At 43.0% G+C, this 25574-nt stretch overlaps 1 protein-coding gene across 2 annotated transcripts; it reads right to left on the reverse strand.

Moving 5' to 3' along the window:
• Positions 1-432: 432 nt before the first annotated feature.
• Positions 433-21991, reverse strand: LOC105468413 (ATPase Na+/K+ transporting family member beta 4). 2 transcript variants are annotated; one of them, XM_011718550.3, is made up of 8 exons: positions 21816-21991; positions 17286-17538; positions 13194-13322; positions 12825-12929; positions 8599-8795; positions 7734-7790; positions 5408-5503; positions 433-4710 (listed from the first exon to the last, which is right to left on the reverse strand). In XM_011718550.3, exons 1-8 carry the CDS (start codon positions 21876-21878, stop codon positions 4549-4551), a joined length of 1062 nt encoding a protein of 353 aa, XP_011716852.2. In that variant the 5' UTR covers positions 21879-21991; the 3' UTR covers positions 433-4548. The 2 variants fall into 2 exon arrangements, with proteins under 2 accessions (XP_011716852.2, XP_011716851.2); XM_011718549.3 differs by having other exon boundaries at positions 17274-17538.
• Positions 21992-25574: the final 3583 nt, after the last annotated feature.

The raw sequence follows: 25574 nt of genomic DNA on the forward strand, positions 1-25574 counted from the left end.
ATGAAGAATTAGAAATATGTTGGGATCAGGGATCTGTTGCCTAGCAGACTTTAGACTGAGGCAGCTTCCAAGGAAAGAAGGAAAGTTTCCTGCTACAGCCTAGCCCCTGAGTTGAATAAGGGATTGGAAACATTTATGTCTTTAATTGCAATTGCCATTAGAGATTTGCTCTGGGAGACAGTTTGTGGCTAGATGTGCCTTAAAGCCATTTAGCCAGACTTTCATCAAACATTTTCAAAGTTTCTCTTTGAATTTTGATTCTGTCCCTCCCTCCCCCTGAAAGTTTCTCTTAGTGTTCCTCCTCTCCTACACAAACAAACATAACAGTTTATACCAGGACTCAACCTTGATTTAAAAAAAAAAAAAAAAAAAGGCTGCTCTCACAAAGCAGTCTAATGAGAAACCAGAGCACAGAGACTACAAAAGAAAAAATGCCCAGAAATGAAACAACTTTTAGTTTTATCCTCCTATGACTAAACCCCAAGAGTCAAAAAGAGGGGAGAGAGAAGAAAAACAATATTTAACTAACAGGTTGTCAATTGTCAAGTTTTCCACCCACATGGCTGCCCAATATTCCTCTGGGAAAATCAGTGATATGGTCTAGAAAGAGAAAATCGTACATTTCTTTTTTATTTCAATTTATTGTTGTTGACAACTCCTCAAGACAATATAAATGTTTTTTTACATGTTGATCCCCAGAAAATAGGTGCCTAAGAAAGGTTACTTTAGGATAATGATTTCAGGGGCGTAGAAGGTGAAAAATCATAACCAAAGTCCAGCATGGACAAAACCATGAAAACATTTGGAAATAGTATTTCTCATTGACAAGCAAGTAAAACCAAGTGCATTGCAACAGATGGCATACAAATCAAATCCTGATGCAGCACAGTATGGGGAACTATTTAAATTAATCTACTAGAAGTTTATTGAACAGTTAAAATATAACTTTAATGAATATATTATCATATCCAGTTCTGTATAGTAAAGCTATATTTTTCATGTCTTAGCTGACAACACAAACTATCTTAGTGCCCTTCAATATTGCTTTGCAATTGTGGACACAATGGATTCCACTGAAAGAGAAATATTGTTTGACAAATGATTCATAATTCCTTGTCTAATAGTCAATGCATTTAACAGGATCATGTATTATGTATAAAATATAGCACCAGTAGTTGAATTCCTGTGAAATGTTAACTATTTTAACTCAAAATTTACATATGTTTCAAAATGTTTGGGATATCATTCATTGATTTTTAAGAAGATGGTACTTTCTGGTAAGCAGCAGCTCAGAGTAGAAAGAGCACTGGACCTGGAGTCAGATGCAATGCAAGTTGTTTTTTCTAAACACTCTCTAATATCCTTTCCAGATCTAACGTTCTATTATCTTTTACTACTGAATCTTGAGAGTTTGATTGTTTGAGGTAATTTTCAAGTGGTTTAAAAGTTGTTGTCTTTTTCATTTTGTTCCTTTTATTTTTAAAGGTTAGTTTTGAAAATTGAATTTGTTAAGAAAATGGGTTGAGAGGAGGCAGTTTCATTGTATGTTTGTTTGTTTTTGTATTTCCCATTAACCTACTGTAGAAGATCCTATATCTTCTATTACTTATTAGTAGTGGTTGGCCTCCCTCTACTCTGTCAATAAGACTTTGAAGGTGTCTGGGAAGGAGATTCCAAAGAGGAACAGCAATTCTTTCCGCCACAATGCCAAGAGAAAAAACACTGTTAGGGACTAGATTGGTGTGGTATGTTTACATGACTGGCTTCAATTCCCAAGATTAAATAGCTTAAAATTTCTTAAGCGGCCGGGCGCGGTGGCTCAAGCCTGTAATCCCAGCACTTTGGGAGGCCGAGACGGGCGGATCACGAGGTCAGGAGATCGAGACCATCCTGGCTAACACGGTGAAACCCCGTCTCTACTAAAAAATACAAAAAACTAGCCGGGCGAGGTGGCGGGCGCCTGTAGTCCCAGCTACTCGGGAGGCTGAGGCAGGAGAATGGCGTAAACCCGGGAGGCGGAGCTTGCAGTGAGCAGAGATCCGGCCACTGCACTCCAGCCTGGGCGACAGAGCGAGACTCCGCCTCAAAAAAAATAAAATAAAAATAAAATTTCTTAAGCAAGTTCCCTTAACCCAATGTTGCTTTCGTTCTCATGTTTCCTTCTCCCCAACCCTACATGTGTTTACATCTCCACACCAATGTCTGACCAATAGAAAATCACATCTAAAATGTTCAAAATTCATCTCCCCAAACCTGCTTCTCTCTTGTATTCCCAGTCTTGATCAACAATGTCACCATCTTACCGGTTCTAGCCAAGCTCAAACCTTTGGAGTCATTCTCCAAACTCCTCCTTCCTTATTCCCCATTCCACAGTCTTGTCCTTCTCCAATCACCCTTCACATAGTGGTTGCCAAGTGCTCTTTCTAAAATACAAGCTGGGTGCGGTGGCTCACGTCTATAATCCCAACACTTTGGGAGACTGAGGCAGGCAGATCACTTGAGGTCAGGAGTTCGAGACCAGCCTGGCCAACATGGTGAAACCCTGTCTCCACCAAAAATACAAAAATTAGCTGGGCATGGTGGTGTGTGCCTATAATCCCAGCTACTTAGGAGGCTGAGGCTGGAGAATCACTTGAACCCGGGAGGTGGAGGTTGCAGTGAGCCGAGATCGCACCACTGCACTCCAGCCTGGGCGACAACAGCGAAACTCCATCTCAAAAATAAATAAATAAATAAATAAAGTAAAATAAAATCCAAATGTGATCACAGAGCCTCCCTGATTAAAATGCTTTAATTACTCATTTTCACCTATTGGATAAAACTCAAAGTCCTCTTTCCATCCCTGAATACCTCTCTAGCTCGATCTCTTGCCACTCCCTGCCATTCCTCTGAACCCTTTTCATTCCAGTTACATAAACTGCTCACAGTTACCCAGACACACCATGGTCTCTTCATGACTGTGGCTTTGCATGCGAAATTTCCTCTGCTACTTTCTCAGCTCAAGGTATTTTCCCTCATGTTCCCATAGCTTTCCACATACTAGTTTTTAACTCTCATTAAACTATATTTTATAACTTCTCCACTTGCTTGTCTTCACTACCAGACTGCCGGTTCCCTGTTTTGGGAGAAAGGAAACATCGTAGAGGAGATTCAGACTTTGGATGCTCCTATGTGGCATTTGAACTTGCTTCGGACCCTGATACACTATACTATTCCCTGATGCTTGCTTTTTTTTCCCTTCTTCTTGTGCCAGCCCTCCCCCTGGTGGAGGTGTTAAGAAGCGGTGGAGTGATCAGGTGACCAAAGATAAGACAAAGTGACCTGGCTGATCCACATCCTGGATACGCATCTGCCTCATGTCATTTTTAAAGTAAATGCTAAACTTGCTAATGGGTCTCGGCTTTTGCCTGGCCTGGCAGGAACGTTCTGTCTTGTCATGTATTCATTGACAGACTCTGATTTCAATTTCCAGAGCTGTAGCAGAAGGTCAATGTAACCACCCCTGATGGTCTCAAAAAACACCATGCTATAGTCAAACAAATAGCCCAAGAAGAACTAGCTGGTGGGAATCTTCTTCCATGTTGTCTCCTCTGCCTGAAGCTGAGAAAAACCTGTTTGCAGGAATATTTGCCTTTAGACGATTACACCAGAGAGCAAGGAATCAAACACCAATCATATCCATATGCTAAGTGTTCTCCCCAGTTGCAGTGAGCCCCACCTCTTTAAAAAGTCACAGGGACAGTCTTCATCTCTATCCCAGGACAATATCCTGTTAGGACTGCTTTTTTCCCAGTTGAAAATAACCTAGTCTTTGAATAAGCATTTAGTTGTCTGTGGGAGGCAGAAGCTTCCTAAGCACCTCTGGATATAGAGGTCTTTAGGTATAATGGTCTAGGTTGTCTAGGTTGGTCTGAGTGGTGATTCCCAGGGAAAGACCTTGCCAGGCAGGTTTTATTTTCTTCAGAGACAGGTTCTCACTCTGTCACCCAGGCTGGAGTGCAATGCAGCTCACTGCAGCCTTGACCTCTTGGGCTCAAGTGATCCTCCTGCCTTAATCTCCCGAATAGGTGGGACTGCAGATGCATGCCACCATACCTGGCTTAGGCAGATTTTTAAAAAATATGTTAGATTATTAGCCTGGTTGGGAGGAATCTGACCTCTAAAACCAACAGAATTTTAGAAAACATGATGAATTTATAATCATAATAGAAATTCTCCTTGATGGCTATTGCACGGCTATTGTAAATTTTATCAGATACTGTGTTTATGCTACAGGGAGACTACCAGCAGCAAGAACAGGTTTTAGTTTTAAGTGGAGGGAAAGGAAATTAATAAACTCTGTTTGTCATCAGGAGAGACTACCTTTAAAAAAATCAAACAGCTTCCACAATGTCATTTTATACACATGTCATAGGCAAGGAAAGATGATCTGCTGTCTTAGATGTCCATCTGGCTGTGTCCTAACTGAAGAAAAAGAATTCAAGTGCTACCAGAGATACCATGAGATAAAACAGAAACAGAACTGGTAAGAATGGTCCCCTGAAGTTCTTAGGTTTCTATGTTCAAGGTAAAGATTACCCTGCCCACAAAACGATCATTGATGACATCATTTATGATGCCTTTGCCCTTCAGTTGGCACTGCACAGGCACTGCTTGGTTCTTCACCACATCTGTAAAGTGCATTGCCACCAAGGGGGATGTGTAGTTAACCTGTAGGTAGAAGAACAATAAATTCTAAGTGTGGGGGGGTGGTAGGAGGGAAGTGATCAGATAATCACTGCAGGGTGATGCCCCTCACAAAGAGAACTGAGCAAATCCCATGATGCCAATTCTCAAATGGCCAAAGCAACTGACATACTCTCCTTGCGCTGGGTAAGTGTGGGAAAATCATACATTTCTCTGATAAGTCACTGTCAAATATCTGATTGTCCTCTGGGAAAAACCAATTCTGACTCAGCATGATATGATTTTTCTGGAGATCAGACCATGAATTAAACCAAAACTAGTGTCTATTGAGTCCCTTTGTTGGGGACTGACCCCAGCGCTTCAAATGGGAGAAACAGAAGCGTGATTATTAATGCAGGTTTAGGCACATTGGTAGTAATTTATCTTTCCTGACTCTGCCACTATCTAGCTGTATGGTCTTGGGCAAGTCACTTTTTCTCTTTGAACCCCAATTTTCCCATTTGTAAACTTAAAAGGTTAAACTAGGCCATATATGAGATTCTTTCGGATATGGAAAGGAGTGTGGTTGTGATAAGAATTGGTAGAGGGAGCTCCTGGTTATGGCCAGCAGCTATTTACCCCTCTACTATCTCCTGCTCCCTAATTCTCATAGATCCCAGCCAGCTCTTCCTTTGTCACTGAGCCCTTTCTGACAGCAATGACTAAAGGGGATACAGCTTACGTGAGTCAGTTTGCCGTAGTAAGGGTAGTAGCGGAGGTCAAAAGAAGCCGACTCTGGGTAGTAACTGATGGATCGGATGTCATTTTCATCACCTCTCTGTAAGCAAAAGCAGGTATATGTGGGGTGCTGGGTCACAGAGTGGGTTAGAGTCTGAGCTAAGAGTTGTACCTCAGGCGAAATCACTGTGTGACCCATAACCAACTGTTCCAGGAAGACCATGAAAGCAGAATGGGGCAGAGCTCAGCCGTGACCTGTCCCTAGAAGAGCATTTTTAGGGAGTGACTGTGCCTTGTCTTTTCAGTTCAAAGGATGTTGAATAGAAGGCCTGAACTGAGGAGGCCAAAGGTGCTCAGTATGGCTCTCTGTTGGCTTCTGGGGGACCCAGACAGAAGCAGTCCAAAGGGCTTGCAGTATCTGATGCTGCTCTGGAAAGAGGCCCGACAACTCCAGCCTTTCTCCAAAGAATCACACTGAGCCTGGGACACAGTCTTGGACTTTGGAGCTGAGGGAGATATATGTTAGAACATATTTAGTAAATCCCACTCCATGATTTGCACACTGCAGGCTTGGTTCTATTGGAAGTCAGATCAAGTGCATAGGTACCTGATACACAGGCACACAGCCTGCAGTTGGCTCACCTAGACTCATGTCTCTGACCATATTCTCTGTAGTGCTTAATTACAGTAGGTGGGGTCAGAGGGGTAAGCAACAAGAGCTTGGGTATGCAAATGATTAAAGTAAACAGGTCTACCCTTATCACATTATGTCAGGTAGGGGGTTGCCCATTCTGCGATACATTCGGCTTGCCCTAAACAACAGAGGTCTGGGGGCTAGTAAGGACAAATAGTGCATCACTACTAGTAAATTACTCACTAAGGTCATGTGATTACTTCTGTCAATATACTTTAATTGTTCTTGGTACAAACTAATCTCTCCTTAATTTATTCTAGTCATTACCTTATCCTGCTTGATTTCCACAAATGGGTGTGGATTTGACCAGTATTGTTTATTATAGAATGTATAGAAATTCTTAATATATGTGTTTAAAAGGACATAAAATATGTAAGGAGGTAGCTAAAAATAATAATTAAAACATTAAAACAATTTTAGAAAGGACAGTTCTCAGCAAGGTTTGAAGTAAGCTGAAAAACAAACAGCTTCCATTAGGGAACAATAAGTAGAACTCTGTCCAGTTAATACGCTAGCTTAAGACTAAGTTGGTCTTTATGATTTACTTGTAATACATTCTTCTAAAAAGCAACGAAATTTATTTTTCGTGAAGGTCTGGGGAATCAGTTCGCATAGTTTGTAGTCTCACCTCACACTGTGAATATTTACACATATACATGACAACAGAATGTGCTTCCTACCTTGTTCATTTGGCAAGGACTGCCTGACCTTTCAGAGCTCATCTTCACTTTTCATAGCACTTGTAATACTTGATTGTCTTGATTTCAGAGACAGAGCCGTACTCTTACCTCAACACTTCTAACACCTAGCAGAGGATCTGATATATAATAAGTGATCAATAAAAGCTTGCTGAATGTGGGATATTGGCTGAATAAATGCTGCCTTTTGCTGTTTTCTGATCTGCCACCATGAAGACTGAAGTTTTCAACTGTATTTCTCCTACTGAGAATGGGATTACCAGGTCTCACGTATTTGCAAGACAACTATCCAGGTCTGGGGGTGCAGCTGATGTCACAGAACAGGAGAAAGCTACTGCCTGTTTAAGAAGTAAACCCAAGATCTAATGGCTTTTTCCTACAAGGGAGCTAATTGGTACAGATGAGATAGAAGTTAATGGTCCCTCGAAGGACAGTTAATTAGCATATTAATCGAGTTCTGTTTATACTTCCCTTATAGTCATTTGTGATTGCAACACCCAGTACCACTGGTCATTGCTGCAAAATGTGAAATTCAGTTTTAAAATCTGGAAACTAATGACTCTAATGAAAGCTGTTTGTTTAGTTCAAAGAAACAAGTAATTAGAGCTAAGCAAAAGTGTACACAGAATCTCAATTAATGACTTGGCACACTGTTGTTCCCCGCTGTGGCCCCTAGCTGAGGTTCATTCTTTGGTTTTCACAAGTATTAACCATGACACACTGACTGACACACACACACATACACTATACACACAAACACACATGAGTTGAATGCTTTCTGGAAAGAGGAAAACCTGAAGGAACTAAAGAGAGGTGTAGTTATGAAAAGATTAACCTTTTCCTTAGCCTACCATCCATGTGTAAGTCCTTGAAAGGGATGGACTACCTTTTGCGTGAAACAGATGTGCTAACAATGCTTACTCAAAAGGCCTCTTTACCTGGACTTTGCAGGAAACCTTCACAGGATCTCCAAGCTCAGGACGAAAGCCTACAACCTATCAAAAGAAAACCAGTGGTTTTTTTTTTTTAACAAAACATATTTGACAGTAAAAATTGGGGCTTTTCTAACCCTCCTCCCAATCATCCTTCCTCAGGCATATACTTCATCTATTTCGCCTTCTCAGAAATGTTACAAAAAGCAAAAAATGCAAAACATCTTTAGAACTAAGCAGCTCAACTTACTCCGTGTTGTATTTATGCCTGATATTTACACACAAGGGGAAACTTCAGCAAGTCAACTCTAAAGATGTAAAGAACTTTCTAATTTCAAGAGGGGTGTGACTGATAAGGCTCTGCCACACCTAAGTCATGACAGGATGGAAGAAAAATGCATTTTTATGATGTAAGAACTGTCCCCCATGCCACCCTCATGTCAATCCCCTGTTTCAAACAGCTCAGTATTCGATTCCTTATTTAAAATACTTTTTAAAAAATTAAAGATGAGGTCTCACTATGTTGTCCAAGTTAAACTTGAACTCCTAAGCTCAAGCAATCCTCCTTCCTCAGCCTCCCAAGTAGCTTGGATTATAAACTCGAGCCACTGCACTTGACTAGGACCCCATTCTTGACAAAGGCCATCAAGCAGCAGGTTTGGGAGTGAAGGAGAAGAATGGCCACAGGAAGTGCTGGGGGGAGGGGAGAAGAAACTGATAGGCTTATCTGGTTATTTGTATTTCTGATGCTGTCAGTAAAAATGACCAAACCTGTGGTGTGTGAAGACAGAGCCCAAGAAAAATGGAGTGGCCAGAGCCCTCCTATCTAGTTCATTCACTTATCACCACCAGATATCAAAAGCCAATATACCCGGTTCATCTTTAGAAGGATGCAGGGCTGTCCAGTAGAGTATCCAAAAGTTGGGTCCTCCAGACCAGAGCAGTTCTTTAGGAAGGAGCGTTTAAATTGGCAGGCCTTCTTGTCCTCATCCTCATTGCCATCTTGGATGAAGTACTGCCCCGGGGGACAGTCTACATTCATTTCCTCTTGAAGACTGTCATTATAACCTAAAGCACGTGTGAGTGGCAACGGGTTATGTTAGACAGGTGCTACAGGGGAAGGCCATGCATTCAGTAGTCCTCCCTCCCAAATTTCCTTTCTCCAGCTTGTTTGTATGCCTCTGAAAGCCCACTCAGTCTCCCTGTGACCTGGCATCAGGTACCCAACAGCCTTCATTGGCAGCCATCCCTCTAGGAAGTCTTCCTGACTAGTCACTTCAGCCCAGTTTGATTGCCTATTCCCTTGCTTTTCATTCCCATGGAACTTCTGGATATCCATCTCTGGGTCCTATGTTAGTCACTTTATAATTTTTCTCTATTTTCCACCATTTCTTTTCAGATATGATAAACTGTAAACTTGGAAGGCTGTCCCTTCTACTTCTGGGAGAGAAATAGGCACATAGTTGGTAGATTTTGGAAGAGGGAATGAAATATTCAGGGTATGGTGTATATATAAGGAAGCTAAGTTGCTGGGTTAAATTTCCTTAACTTCACTTAGGAAAAAAGGTGAACCCATTGGGCGGTTACAAATTTGGGTGGTCTTTTGGGATTGCCCTTATGGCTACCTGCTCATGGTTCAGTAGCCCTCCCCTCCACCCCCTCAGCTGGCAATGGATCCAGAGGCCAGCCCAAGCAGCCACCTAGTTCTCTTGGGCTGGGGACCGACTCTGGTACTGTCTTTACTGGCGGGGCACTGCCCACCCAATGTACATGGATTTGATTGCAATAGAGAAATAGTCCTGGGGAGACTGATTTGGGTAATAATAAAACTCCAGTCTCCTGCACAGCAGGCTGAGCATGAATTACTCTTTCTCTATTGCAATACCCCTGTCTTGATAAATCAGCTCCGTCTAGGCAGTGGGCAAGGTGAACCCGCTGGGCAGTTACAATGTCTCCCTTTAAAGTCAGTGAGAGGTACTTGATTGTAAGAGAGTGAGAAGTATGAGTTGTGAGACAGAAGGAAAGTGGAAGAAGAGGAAGAGGAGGAGAAGGAGGTGGAGTAGGAAGGAGAGGCAGAGGAGGAGGCAGGGGAGGGAATAAGCCAGCTCTTCATCCTTTACAGAAGGAAGTTAGCACTGCAAAATAGAAGCATAAGTTAAAAGATAGAAACCAATGACAACCACGGGGTCTCTACGGGGATGGTGAGGGCATGAGATCTTGTCTACTGAGACCTGAGACATTCAGGGTTAATGTCCTTTACATTGGATGGAATGTAACATGTGTCAAAGGATACATACATCAGGGAGCAAGCTTAAAGAGGCTATTTGTGAGGTAACTCTTTTTTTTTTTTTTTTTTTTTTTTTTGAGACGGAGTCTCGCTCTGTCGCCCAGGCTGGAGTGCAGTGGCCGGATCTCAGCTCACTGCAAGCTCCGCCTCCTGGGTTCACGCCATTCTCCTGCCTCAGCCTCCCGAGTAGCTGGGACTACAGGGGCCCACGACCTCGCCCGGCTAGTTTTTTGTATTTTTTTTAGTAGAGACGGGGTTTCACCGTGTTAGCCAGGATGGTCTCGATCTCCTGACCTTGTGATCTGTCCGTCTTGGCCTCCCAAAGTGCTGGGATTACAGGCTTGAGCCACTGCGCCCGGCCATGAGGTAACTCTTTGGGCTGCCAAATTTTATACATAAAACTGGGCTTTAGAAATTACTGCATTATTTCCAATTTGATTCTAAATGATGCAGCCCAGTTAGTCCTGTTAGACTCAGTCCCTATGTATTAATGTTCAAAGTAGCTCAGTATTTCAGAGGAGATTTTGCACCTATGATCTACCAGAGGTAAAACTCAAAATGTACTGCTGAATTCTCATCTAATAATATCAAACCCACAGGTTGTGACTTGGGTTTGATATTATTAATTGGCAACTGGGAATTTTAAATCTATCCAATTATGGCTATGCCTTTATTTTTTCTTTGACAAAGCTACATTTAATTCAAGGCTTTGTTTTAATTTTTTAGAACAAGAACTATGCTCAAATAACTTTCTAAATAGAGGCTGCAGTCATGTGCTCATTGTTTCTCTTGAGGTAGTTCCATTAAAAATAATGTGACATGGACATGACCCTTATTGCAAAATCCCAGTCCTCATGGGAGTGAAAGTGATACTCTGGGATGTCTATTTCAGAGATGTGCTTCTTTTTAGCAGGACACATTATCTACTCTTAGAAACTGAAAAACTAGTGCTTTTCCTAACATTTCCTGCTTCCATCATCATCAGGTCAGAATTGGTATTTCTCTGTCTACTAGCTTCTTGGAGGGATTTTCTCAGCAGGGAATCCGGCAATATATTTGCAATCACTTGCAAGCATTCTGAAACAAAAGAAGATACTGTGCTGGCCATGATGCCTAAAACATTTCTGTGGCTAAAAATAGAACTACATGGACTCAGATCCCATCTCCCCTCATTTCACAGGTAAGGAATCTGAAACTCAGACTTACCCAAAATAACACTGAGCCTTACTGATATAAAGCTGAGTTTCTAACTCTTGGTCATATGACAGCAGTGTAGAATTATGAAAAGCAGCATTTCTCAAACTTTAAATTTCCTGCAAATCACCTGTGAATTTTTTAAAAATGCAGATTTTGATTCAGTAGCTCTAGAATGTGGTCTGAGATTTTGCCTTTCTAACAAACTCCCAGGAGATGCCCATGTTGTTGGTCCCGTTATAACACTTACAGCAGCGAAGGGTGTCAAGAACATGAAATGTGGATTCAAACACTGGTTCTGCTGCCAGAGTCTTTGATCAAGTTACTCCCCCTTTCTGAGTCTCAGTTTCCTCATTTATAAAATGAGGACGATCAACTTTATTATGCAGAGTTAAAGTTAAATGACCAAATTTATGTATTTAAATAACACTTCCTAGCACATGACAAGAGATTGTTCTCCTAATTCAGTGCACATGTTGTAATAGTAGCTGCCCCTAGAATGGATCAACCCCACTTCAACCAGGCCAGGACAACCAAGCCAGAATGACTGGCGTTTTTTCCCCACAAAGATTAGGTGCAGAAATGCAAACCCCACTGGAGCTCCTCTTTGATAGCTGCATAAAGAACCTGTGTGCTCTGTTAACCTTAACCAAGCTGCTACCTCAGATATTACCTTGTGAAAAGGTCTCCCACAAAGCCATTCATTTGCCCCTGAAAATTTATCTGATGACACTATAGAGATAGGCACCTCGAAAATATTTGGGATCAGAATGTTGGAGCGACTGCCACCCAGAGATTCTTCCTCTAACTCCTTTCTGGAATGCTGTTAAATAAAGACACTTGGCTAGGCGCAGCGAATCATGCCTGTAATCCCAGCACTTTGGGAGGCCAAGGCAGGCGGATCATGAGGTCAGGAGATCGAGACCATCCTGGCTACCACGGTGAAACCCCGTCTCTGCTAAGAATAAAAAAAATTAGCAGGGCGTGATGGCACGCACATGTAGCCCCAGCTACTCAGGAGGCTGAGGCAGGATAATCGCTTGAACCTGGGAGGTGGAGGTTGCAGTGAGCAGAGATCGCACCACTGCACTCCAGCCTGGGTAACAGTGTGAGACTCCGTCTCAAATAAAATAAATAAAATAAAATAAAGACACTTGCCCTCTCCCTTCAAGTTAGCCCATCTCCAAGAAATGACTTCTTTTATCTTGAGAAAGTTTAGAAGACAGAAACCTTCCAGCTCTGGAGAACATTCTTCTTTTCCCACCACTATCTCCCCCCAGAATTATCTTCTATAAATGATCATTATTGAGCCATCTGGATATGTTCAGGACTTAACTGGGTGCTGTGTCGTGTTCAAGAAAAGAAAAATGTTCTCTGCCTCAAAGAGCTTATCTTGCTGGAAAATTGACTTGTATGCTTTCAAGACAACATGCAGTCACACACTAGAGCAATTCTGATTGTAGCTACAGGTGCTAAGGGGGATGCAAAGTAAGGACAGACCATGACAAGTTGGGGTTAGTAAGACTGGGATTCCTGGGCCAGGTGAATTTTGAAATTTGGATTCCCACCCACCACCTTTCAAAAGAACTTTCCACTATTCAGAGGAACTTACTTACCCTGGAGAAAGCCATTTAGGCTAATCACATAATGCTGCCAAGTGTCGGGTTCAGAAACGTTGAAGTTGAAGTTAAGGCTATGGGCGAAGGGTCTGATCATAACGCCTGGCAATGAAAACAGGTCTTGGATATATTAACCCATTCTTGGGATAATTTTTTTTTAATTGATTCCCATGAAACCATTTCCCCCCCAAGCAATCAAAATAAAAAGAACCATAATTTGCCAAGTACCATTTTACTTTTCCTCCTAATAATTGAATCTCTAAGTCATTACCAGGAAGAGCCAAAGTTAATTGAGGCTGAACATGCTGTGCAAGCATATTTCTGTCCAGCAAGTTCTGACAACACAGGGCATCTGGGCACACTCACCAGGAGGCTTTACCCGCTCCGTGAAGGTTGGTATATAGGGACTGATGGTCAGAAATAGTGTGTACATGCAGAGGGTGATCACAGCAGCCAAGGAGGCATAGAAGAAGAAGTAAACGAGTAAGATCAGGCCTGCAGAGCAATCATAGATGAGAGTGGTCAGTGCTTGCCAACAAGCCCTTCCTACAAGCCCTTCCTCCCTGCTTGGACTCACGAACCAGAACCAACCCAACCACAAAATGGCTCTTTAAAAAAATTCCCCAGATTCAGTATGTCCTTGCTTATTCAGATTTCACCAGTTTGGAGTCAGTGAGGATTGTGTCAGGGGTCTAATTGCAGTTTACCTTTACAACATCTCCGATGGAAGGGCTTGCTGAGCAAATGATGGCCATGAACAAGAATACAATGGAGTGGAGTTTAAAGTACTGCAGAGGGCAAATTGCTTGAGAGTCCTCTGGGCAACCGTTGATGTCCTAAGTACAAATCATTCTTTGCTATTCATTAAAGTGGATGCCCTGAAGAGTCCTAGCAGCTTGGTTCCAATAATTATAGGTATTTGCAAGTGATGAAAACAGCATTTCTTTCCACATAGTCTATAATTCAAACTTTTGATGAATTTCCACTGGACTTGCCTCCAGTCAAGGCAAAGTGAGGTTTTGCCCTGCTTATTTCAAATTTTATTCATCTTTATCAAAGATGAATAAAATGGCTCTGCTTTTCAAAAATAACACTAACACAGGGTGGGGAAGGGAAAAGGAGGAAACGGTACCTAATCACTGACACTTGCCTGTGAACTTTGGCAAGTTATAGAACTTCCTTGCACCTCCAATTCCTTACAGGTAAGATGGGGATAAAAACAGCACTTACCTCAGATTCTTATCTATATCCCTAACAATATCTGAAATTCAGTCTTTCCTTACATCCTATCCTGACTGTACCACTTTCAAGCTGTTTAATCTTGGGCATGCTGTTCACCTCTCTGGGCCTCAATTTCCTCGTCTGTACAATAATGGTACTTACTTCTTAGCATTGAATAATGCATATAAATAGCATAACACAGAGCCTGGTGAATACTAAATGCACCATAAGTGGCAGTCATCATCGGTTATTATTAACATTATTATTAGTGCTGTAGGACCAGAAGCATAGTTGTGTGAATTTTCCCTCTTTGGGCTGTATTAGGACTAGGTTTGTCCCAGGATTAGGCAACAATGAGTGAGGTGAATGAGCTTGAGATTGCTGCTGAGAAACTGTTTTCAAGCCCTCCTTGGGGCTCTCTCAGGCAACAACGTTTGGCTCTGTTCACAGCAATGACATGATGCTGGACCTACAGATTTGAACTGAATTATGAACCAAAAACTGGAACAAACCACTTAACTTTGCTGTACCCCAAACTGAATCCAAATATTAATTTTTAAATTGAACCATGAACCAAATAAAATTAACCAAAAAAGGTGTTGTGGAACGGAGAAAAAACCCATAGTAATCTGACTGGAAATGGAACTGACCCTTTTTATTTTATTAAGATGAACTAAAGCAAAACTGGAACATGAACACATTGATTCAGTTGGAGTCCCTGGAGAATAAACGACAGCACCTGTGTGCCTGTGATACTTGGCTGCTGTCCACTGGCTATCTAATGGGATTTGCCCTGTGTTTCTGCCTCCATTCCTTTACCCCATGCCCATCCTGGGAATGGATCAACAGCTAGAGCCATCCATGGAGATCAAAAGACTCAGTTTCATGGATGAAGGGAAAGCAATGGAACACAGGTACATTCCTTTGGAGATATCTTCCTTTTTTCCCAGGATGTGTGACCAGGAAGTTGTAGATAGGAGAATGACACTAGCAATAAGTCCCCTTAGCCTCACCCAGGAGTTGGTGCCCTAGAGTTTATGATAGGTAATCACAGACTGAGATAGTTAGCTTAGCCACCCCCAGGCGAAACCAAGCACAGTCCCCATCTGAACCCATTGATCCCTCTGACACTTTCTGCCCTGGATGTCCAAGTATTACTTGGGTCTTTCCTCCAGGTACTCTAGGGTTCTTTCCTCAATGCCCCCACCCAGGCTTGGACAGACCACTGAGTAACCATGCTCCCAACTCTTCATTTCTCCCACTAAAACACCCTATCAGGTCCTGAGGCCCTACACATCAGGGCCTTGTTCGTTGTTAGAGTTCATGAAATGGGGCAGTGTTCTGGCAAAAGAATGAACTCTGGTGTTCATCCAACCAGGGTTTGAAATCCCAGCACTGCCACTTAGTAACTATGTGACTATAGGCAAGTTACTTACCCTCTCTAAGCCTCAGTTTCTGCATCTGTAAAATGGGGATAATAATATTACTACCTTGTATGATTCTTGTTGGTATCCAGTAAAATAACATAGAGTTTCCGAGAATAGGGATGTGCAGGTACCAAAGAAAAGGCCCAGATTATATTCATAGGCCTGGTAAATATATTGGGCAGGTTGATGTCCAAGTTGGGACAGCATTAGTAAGTGCACAAGTAGGCACCTTGTTCTCAGGAAAGAAGACAGCAAGGCATGTGCTCTATGGCTGAAGCATTAACATTACCATTTGCCCTTTGCCCAGGGTAGCCCAACAGAAGAATTCCTGGGCTCTACTTAGACCTGCTACTCAGAGGTCTGGCTATGGCCTATCACGCAGTGTCGCTATTACCATATCTTCTCTGGGCACTTGAACCTTCCTCCCTCATCCCCACTTATTGGCCTATGTATTGTCTTTCACAGAAGCAATTTGGATCAGCTCATCTGGTGAAGTTCTAATGGCTGGCTGTTTAGGCTCCCCCTCCCAGAATCACACTTGCATTTCACAAGGCTTGTTTTTCCAGTCCTCTTTAGGCAAGGGAGAAACAGCTGTGCACCCTTGGAGCCCCAGTGAGTGTCCAGTATTTGTCTGCAGCTTCCAGAATGTCGGAATGTTCCTTAAATGGTACATTTGTTCCAGTTGAGAGTTTGTGGGATGGTCAGGGGTGGGGCTGGGAATTGGGGAAGGGCGAAGGGAGATGAGAGTCCCACACCTGCTATTCCTAATTCCAGGAAACAGAGCTGACTGTTTCACCTTGACTGAGCTGAATTAGCAACATTAACTATGAGGGAAAGAATTCTTAGCCAAGGGGCCTTTAGAAGACATGGCCATCAACTTCAGCAACCTAGACCCTTGGCACTAGGGGACTGTTACTTCATCCTTGGCATCCTCTATTTTTTTTCTTCTGTGGATTGACTGAGTTCCAAACCAGCAGCTGCTCTTTTTCTGGGCTGTGCAGAGACTGTGGCAAGTGTGAATTTTACCACTGGCTAAATCTCCTGAGGAGAAGGCTCAGCATTAATAGTTTAAGAGGTGGGTAAGACTGTAGGAGGGCAGTGATGGGGAAGTTGTGGAGTAAAAATGATGGCAGCATATGATGCAAAGAGGAAATGCTAAGGAAGATAATTCTGCCATTGATAAAACATGTCTATCATAGCAGAGGAAGACACCCACAAGCTGGAGCCAGGGACACGCCTCCTGGCTCTCCTCTGACATTACCAGGTGATAAGGCCTCATAAAAACACTTGGTCAGGTTAGCAGGCATTTGAGTCTCATATCTTACAAGAAGTCTTCTGCATAGTTCTTTCAACTTTACAGTTTTAACATCTAATTGGAGTCTCACTCTGATCCTGTGAGAGAAGCAAGTCAGGGATTGTTTTCCTCATTTGGCAGGTGAGGAAACTGAGACTCAGAGAGGGAAAATGATGAGTCCAAGGTCACATGGATAGAAAGTGACAGGACTGGGACTTTAAAAAGTCATGTGCTTTTTCAATTCATTCTCACTGTCTCTCTGCATTGCAACTGATGTTGAGCCCAGTGAGTTTCAGTTACACAGTCAAGTTTGTTCAACCATGTGGAGTTTGTTCTGATGGAATCTGTCCACAGTCTAGGCATTTCCCTAGGCATTGATGCCTTTACATGAAGTGCAAAGAGAAGTTCACAGACAAGCCCATCCAGCGTATGGTAAAGGAGCCCTGGACACCACACCAAAAGCAAAGGACACCAGACTTTGGCATTGGAACTATTGGGACTTACTCCAACTCTGACCTGTTCGGGCCAGAAACATCCTTCTCTCTGGATCCCACAGGTATTCGTTCATGATCTGCAATTTCTGCCACCAGGCATTGCCTGTTGGCTGAGCCTGACCCTCTTCCTCCTCCTTTTCCTCCTCTTCCTCCTCTTCTTTCTCCTCCTCTTCTTCCTCCTCCTCTGACTTGGGCACCACTGTCACCCGTGCCTCTTCTTCTGCTTCCTCCTCTTCATCTGCTAAGTAGTTCTGGTTCACTTCATCCGGATCATCCTGGAGCAGTGACAAAACATAACACCCTTTTTGAAAAAAAATGTACAATGGTGCATCCCACCAGCCAAAAATAAATTGAAATGACTCAATATTTGGAGATGCTTCAAATTTCCACTTCCCCATAAACATACATGTTGTTACAAGAGGTGGATTTTCTTTCTCTCTGTTCTTTTGGAGGAAATATCCTTTCTATGACCCATTTTGACTCAGTATTCTTTCCATAGAGGTGCAAGTTTTATTCTCAGCTTCAGGCATTTGGGCTCTTCTCCAAGGACTGTTCATATCACTACTGTGTTCTGGGCCTTGACCTCCCACTTAACCTTGGCCTATCAGAGCAGAGGTGAACTCACACAGGAAGAGGGTGGAATAGTCTTAGACATTGTGTCCGTGATGGCAAACTTTCAGTCCAAGTCAGCTTTATCCTAACACCCTGTACACATTCAGCTGCTCAACTTCACCATTTTAAGTTGTGTCTAAAAATAGCCCGGGATGGACATCAGGAGGAGAGGCCAACTACTGTACCCCTCCTCAAAACTTAGCCTTCCTTCCCAACAGAAAAAATAGATGGGAAGTTATTAACTGCTTCTCTGATTATTGCCCTAGTTTGAATTTCTTCCTACCTTAAATTGGTTGGAAAGACCATCTGAGAGCTGGAACCCCAGGCTTCCTTAGTCCCCCCTCTATGCCTTAGGCAAAAAGCTGGGCACGTAATTCATACTCAGCACATATTTGTTGATTGACTGATTGCAGCCATTACTTGAGATTTGAAACTGTAATCTTCTCTGAGTGATTCTAAGAAAATTAAACTGAAAAAGAGAGAGGGAGAGAGAGAAACCTAGACTTCACCAAAGTGGTGTTTCAAATACCTCCCAGCCACAGGCCGGAGAATTGTATCTTTGCTCTTTGGGGGTTTGCCAAGGCTTATTGCAGCAGCAGAAAGTGAGGCTGCCCTCCCTTCTCTGCTGTCCAAGTCAGAAGAGTTGCGGGGCTGTGCACCTGTTGGGGTAGGATGTGTCAAACACTAGAGACCAGGGGCTCTGTGCTGCTCCCTCCCTGCCTGATTCCTCAAAGGCCATTTAGAGGGCACTCGGCTGAAAATGCTGCCTTTGCTGGGGGGAGGAGGGCTCAGCAAATTGGATTGCTCAGAATTAGTAAAAGTGATACAGAATGACAAGGCTCAGCTCTCAGCATTCGGTCTGCACAGCACTATCTAGCTCTTGATTATAAGCCCTCTTGAATTGCTCTCTAATTTGTTCCAATGTACAGCTCTATATAAAATATCACATTAGAACCGACAGGGACCTTCAAGATTTACTTATCCATCTGAGGCCCAGAGATGGGACAGGATCTAGCCAAAGCCATGCAGTAAATTCATGATAGAGTTGACAGTCTTGGAACCTGTGTCTCTTGATATCCTGGACAATGATATTTCTCCTCTATCACATTAAGCACATGTGCCTAGAGGTAGCTTAGCAGATTAATGAAACACAATGCTTTAGGTTCTGTGTTCCTAAAGGATTTTAGGGCTCACGCCTATAATCCCAACATTTTGGGAGGCCAAGAAAGGAGGATCATTTGAACTCAGGAGTTTAAGGACAGCCTAGGCAACATAGCAAGACCCTGTCTCTACAAAATTTAAAAAATTAGCCAGACATGGTGGCATGCACCTGTAGTCCTAGCTACTCAGGAGGCTGAGGCAGGAGGATTGCTTGAGCCTGGGAGGTCAAGGCTGCAGTGAGCTGTGATCATGCCACTGTACTCCAGCCTGGGTGACAGAGTGAAACATTGTCTCAAAAAAACACACAGAAAAAGATTTTAGGTGCTTATTATAATCAAGGATGGCTGACTGACATAGGCTCACAGTGTAAGGCTTAGGAAAATAAACTTCATCCATCACTCAATGTTGAATGGATTAATGCATGTTCTTAATATCTTTCACTTGTGTGTGAACCTATGTACACATTTAAACTCCCAAACTACATTTTGAGCACCCAGAGGGAGAGTCCATATTTTCTAGCCTCTCGATGGCCCTTCATAGTGTAAAGCTGACCCAGTATGTCCTAACCAAATATCAGTGATACCTGCCTGACTTAAAATTCCTGATGCAGGACTCTGCAGGAATGCTTTCACAGAGATTGCCACCCTAACTGAGCTGTCATGCATATCACAGTGGGTAGCAATCACGGTCCCCAGAGAATCTACTGCCCCCGAGAATCTCAGTGAATTTGAAGTATAACACTTCATTGAGGAGAAATATATATTCCCTTTACATTTCCTGAACAATTTTCTTTTCTTTCCTTGTTACGATGCCTGCCTTCAACCTTCTACAGAGGAGGCAGCTGGTCTAGGCCTCAGCCTGATCTTATTTGTAGATAAGGGCTCTCATGATAATCCCATTACAGATGGCTTGTCATTAAAGCTTTACCCTCCTGAGAAGAATTAATCTTCTCACGGCTAATTTGCCCTTACAGCTCTCACACCCGAGAGGCTGTGAGAGGTTCCTGAGCTTTGCTTTAGGAACCTCAAATCTTTTCTCCTCTCCTCTGCTTCCAGGTAAAGGAGATGGTCACACTGTGCAAGAGAGACCTTCCCCAAAAGATCCTCATTAATTAAATGTAAAATGTATCTTTGTGAAACTATTTAATGAAATCCAATAGAAAATCCTTTGGTAATGAGAATGCTTATCCCTAAGATTCTGTTTTGTCACTTTCCTAAAGTGTCACTACCCTCATGTGATACTGTGTGTGAGTGTGCTGGGGTATGGTAGTGGGTGTGCGATGGGGTCATCAGGTTTCCCTAAAAGAGAAGAGTCTGAAGAACAGAGGGTGGCTCCATTTTGAGCAATCTAAATATATAAACATATAAACAAATATATAAATGAACAGTATGACCCAAAGGATAAATTTTAAATTTGTGCCCTGCATTGAGCAGTAATACACCATAAACATTTGAATGGCTGGTTAATTTTAAAAGAGAAATTAGCACAGGATTGCATTAATTTCTTTTTAAATTTGATCAAGTATTATAAGGATCAAGATCCCCTGATGCATTTAAAATCCAAGCCACTTGACAAATAACTGAAATTATACACAACATTTTAGCAAGATTACGTAGAAAAGAAGGCAAGTAAGAAATAGTTTTATACCCCTGCAGATTGTAACTGTTCTGAGAGCTGGAAGAAACTTTGGGGGAAATTAAATAATTCTTTGAATTGTGGCTAAAAAGCTAAGAGAAGCCCTCTGTAGGTTGATAGGAACTTAGAATAATGTATGTTTTCTTCTGCGGGCTGTTGAAAGTTTTCACTTAACTCCCTGGTTACATAAGTGGCCATACCCAAAGAAAAATGGCTTAGACTTTGTTTCCTCCTGGGGCTCAGATCACAATCCTCTCTGGGGAACATTTCAAAATCCTCTCCCCAAAAAGTACTGCATGTGGCATACATTAATGTCTTATAGCAAAATAAATGCAAAGAAACTTTTGGATCAAATAATTTGTAATACACCCTGGAGATAAACGGTGAGACCAAAACAATGTATATGTGTCTGTATGTTGGGCAGTGTGGCGTGGCAATCAGGATGGAAATGGGTAGTGGCAGATCGGGGGTTTGGAAGATGCATACTGCAAATACAATGGAAAGAGCACAAGATTAGAAGTGAGGATATTGCATTTTCACTTTGGCTCCTCCACTAACTTGCAAGTCACTCCTGTGCTCTGAGCCACAGTAGCCTCCTTTACATAATGAGGGGTTCTGGAGATATATTGTCTAGGATTCCTCCCAGCTCCTATTGGGGATTCTATGATTTTAGCTATAGTTTGGAATTTCTACTTTAGAAAGAGAGCAGCTGGACTCTAAGAAGCTACCACCCAAGGGTACTGAGACAGCTGGGTAGGCAGTGCCTTTCATTTCCTCTTCCTCTTTCCTTCCCTCTTGGCTAAATTTCTTGCTATTAGAATTAAATTTTTATACTCCAAAAGGTCTGTGAAAATTCTATACTCCCAAGAAAAGATTTTATAAGCCCGTTATTCTCTGTTATCTTCTCCTTCCCTTATCTTTGTTTCACAGGAAGAGGGGTTTCCTCCTTTTATCCAACAATTTAGGGTACCCGGGGGTGCTGGGAGTCACTGCTCCTTTTTGAAACCCTGGGTTTCCCTAAACTTCACTGTTTATGCCCATCCCAAAGAGAGGCAGCAGTAAACCAAGGTCTGCACAGCCCCCAACCCACCCCATTAGAAAAAGCGGTGGGGGGCAGCAAAATATTCTGCTCTCCGGCACTCACGAGTCTGTAGCGATAACTGTAAGGAAAGGATGGAGCCCTTCTGGACCGGAGTTGCCTTCTCATGACTGTTCAGTGGGCAAAGACGCAGCAGAGGCAGGCAATCGGGTGAGAGTTCTGGAGCTTCTGCTGGTACAGGAGACACTGGTTGCTGGGGACACTTGACGCCTGGTAAAAGTGAACCCTCCTGGCATGAGCCCTTCCCCAAAATAATCTAACATGTCCCTCTCTCATTGGTTGGCCCCTTCCCTGAATCAAGGGAAAGCCCTTATGGAAAAGCAAGCTCATCATTACAAGGAGGGGGAGATATTCTGGGTCACGAGGATGAGCAAATCACCCCCCGCCCCGCCCCCCTTTATGTGTCTTTCCACCCCTTGTCTTTCTCCAGTGCTTGAGATATGATGGGCCCAATGGAAATCTTAAGTCATGTTCTTCTCAATTGAGAGTTGGATATCAGTGCATGCAGGGGGTGGGTGTGGGTGGGAGTTGGGGGTGAGGGGAGACGGCCAAGAATAACTTGCCTTTTTCATAAGGCTGATCTCATGCAAAAGGATCTAGGATGTCAGGAAAGATTCCCTTTGCTCTCTCCCCCTACCCCCGCACACACTCTAAGCCACCTACAATATTTCTTATTTGTGTCAATCCATGAGCTTCTTAAAATGTGGATTATTCTTTCTGATTTTAGAAGCCAGGCTCCTACTTCATTCTTCACTGCCCCAAAGAGGGTCTTAGACATAAGGAAGCCTTTTTCTAGCCCACATGTCAGAGTGGCCCCATCAGTCACTGCCCCTCATACACACACCCCTCCAAATCCTGGCCAAATTTCTGTAGTGGTTGAGATCTATATTTATCCCTTAGCATCAGGGCAGGGAACAAGCCAGAACTTTGCAGTGTCAGTTTCCCAGACATATATAACTCCTGAAACCAACATGGGATCCAAAGAAAGGAAAAATTAGAAGAAACAGTTAAGAATATTGTATAGCATTTTTGGTCTGTTTGGAGTCCACCCCACTGGAGCCTGGGTGGTTAAAAGGCCTGGATGGAGTTTGCGATCCTTCCTTCACAAATCAAGCCCCATTATACTCAAGTGGCTGAGAATGTTGCAGATACTGACATTCTGGGCACATTCATTACTGAGAAAAACAGCACAATAGCTTAGATAGATTTAGTCATAACTCCAATTCAAGGCTATTCTGATGAAAATGGTTTCAATTGCAGTTAATTTTAAGTAAGAATTCCTTTCACTGTAATGTTACTAATCAGAACTCTTCCTTAACAGTGTCTCTTCCCATATCCTTCTCTGAAGAGAAAAAGGCCACTTACAAAAAAGAGAAACTTATTCTTCTTTTTGAATTTTATTAAAAGCAAAATATATTCTAGGGGATAATCTGGTCTCTGGTCTCAGTAGATGTTGGTCTCTATCTTCTACACCTTCTCCAGGCCAGTCTTTTGTGTGATTCCTTATACTAAGTATGAGAATCCCCAGGCCCTCGGAAGCCTCAAAACCAAACAACGGCTAGGCTAACTGGTCTAAGGCTGAAAAGAGAGTACAGTCATTTTACAACATTTCAAAAACTGAGAGTAGGGGGACAAAAGGGAGTTAGGAGTGACATGACTTTAGGTAACAAAATACTTCATTCTCTAGAATCTTCCATTCCTAAGCATTCTGGGTAATTGGAGGTTTGATATATACTTAAGACATTTGCCATGTATTTCAGCTATAGCCCAGGCCGTGTTCTGGAATGCCAGCTGTTGGGTGGGGTAAAATAACCAAATCCCATAGGATGTGGAAGACAGAAATCTGTATGAGTTTACACTCAAAACACTAGTTAGAAGGGAAATGATTCCTGCCAAATTTGAAAAAAAAAAAAAAGCAATATGCTTAACAGTCTAGCAGAATGGAGCCACAAGTGGCTAATGGGGATGCAAACGAAGCAGTGGCTACAAAGGGACAAGGGGAGAGAGAAAGGAGAGGCTTTGAATATAACAGCAGATTCAGGGGCACATTATTAAAGTCTAGAAAACCACATGCTCATTTCTTGGACACAGGTTTTAGCAACTGCTTCTATAAGCCCCTTGTCCTGAGTGCCTGCTGTGATGAAACCACAGAGTTGCTGACAATGGTAACTAACTGGGAACAGAAAAAATCTTATGGACTGGGTCCCCCTGTTCCCAAAGGGAGGAAGATATGGTAGCATCCTTCAGATAATCTCTGCCTTTACCATGAGATGGACTAGTTTATGGCATCTGTTCTTGTGGGCCATTTCCACAATTGTGTAGGTTGTGGGTTGGCCACAATGTGTCCCAGAGCCGTCAAAGAGCAGTTGTGTACTTTCCATATCAAGGACTGGTTAGGTCTTCAGGGACTCTGGGAGGTCATGTGCAGTGGAGCTTAAGAGTTGTTTGCCATTGGAGTCACCCAAGTAATGTTGAATACTCTCTAGAACCCCAGTCCCTTCCAAGATTAGTGACCTGCGGACTCTGAGGTCACTGGGTAAGGAAGCTCCAGGCCAAGCTAGGGCCTTTGGTTGCCCATGTATGCTGCTCAGCACAGAATGTCATTTTTGAAGTGCATGGAGGAGGGAGAATTCGCTTAGGGCTACAATAATCAGGGAAGGCTTCCCGGAAAAGGTGGGGTTTGGGCTGGACCTTGAAGGGCAGGACTTCAAGCTGAAACAGTTACTGCCTGACTTTGATGATGCCAGTCTGGTCCCCAGTGCCCAAAATTCCCCCTCCCGAATAGCTAGCCTCTGAGTAGTGGCCAGCAGGCATAGCCAGCAGGCTCACTGGCTAAGGCCAGAGGGTTTCCTTGACCTGAAAGGTCCAGATAATGGCCCCAGATCCCTACTTCACTGGGTTCCAAGAAGAACCCTTAGCGCATCACATTCCTGAGCAGAGTTTCCATCTGTCAAGTACAGTTGTACAGTGAGAGATGCTTTCATTTCAAAGGACTGAGGGCTATGGGTTTGCGACTGTATAAGCCTAGACCCCTAGGGGAAAAATGAAAGCTTGGGAAATTGTTAGGTCATTGTGGAGGTTCAAACCTATTTCTAGTGGCTAAAAGGCACTAATGAGTATAATGCAGGCAAGAGACATTGGTTCAAAGGAACAACTAATTGGAATTAAGAGAAGTGTGCAGAGGCCCCTAATGAATGGATATGCTAATTGGTCTTCTTTGCTAGCCCCTTGGGCTTTGGCTGTGACACAGACTAGCCTATTAGATGCCTGCTCTGTAATAGCTGCTGAAGGCTGGGGCCCTTTATTGCCATGGTAACATTGATATCTAGAGTCTAGCTGAGCCCTGGATCTCTTAATTTACTACTCAGGCGGCTACAATTCTTTGGGTTTTATTATTCTTCGTGCCCCGGGTGCCAGAGTGGCAGTGAATCATGCTTATTCATCCTCTGCACCGCCCACGGTGTCTTTGAATAAGTCAGGGTGTCTCTTACTGTGTGTGATGAGCAGATTATTAAGTTAGAGCCTATTTCTGCGTTAGCTAGACTGGTGCCTCTCAGAAACCCAATGTACCTCTCCAACCACTTACTTACCTGCTGCCTAAAATGGTTTTGGCAAGCAGAGTGATGGCACTGCAGTGGGCCAGCAGAGCCCCAGTATCCCAGAAGCCTTTGCTTGCTTGGTGGTCAGGGAGGAGCAGCACAGTATAGGTGGGGCGGCACCAATTGGGAGAATGAAGCTTGGAAACACATGACATCAAAGTGGAGCAGTTGGAGGGAGAGAAGAGTCATTGCAAAGAGTCCTGGC

The sequence above is a fragment of the Macaca nemestrina genome, chromosome X, assembly GCF_043159975.1.
Source record: "Macaca nemestrina isolate mMacNem1 chromosome X, mMacNem.hap1, whole genome shotgun sequence".
NCBI classification, from domain to species: domain Eukaryota; kingdom Metazoa; phylum Chordata; class Mammalia; order Primates; family Cercopithecidae; genus Macaca; species Macaca nemestrina.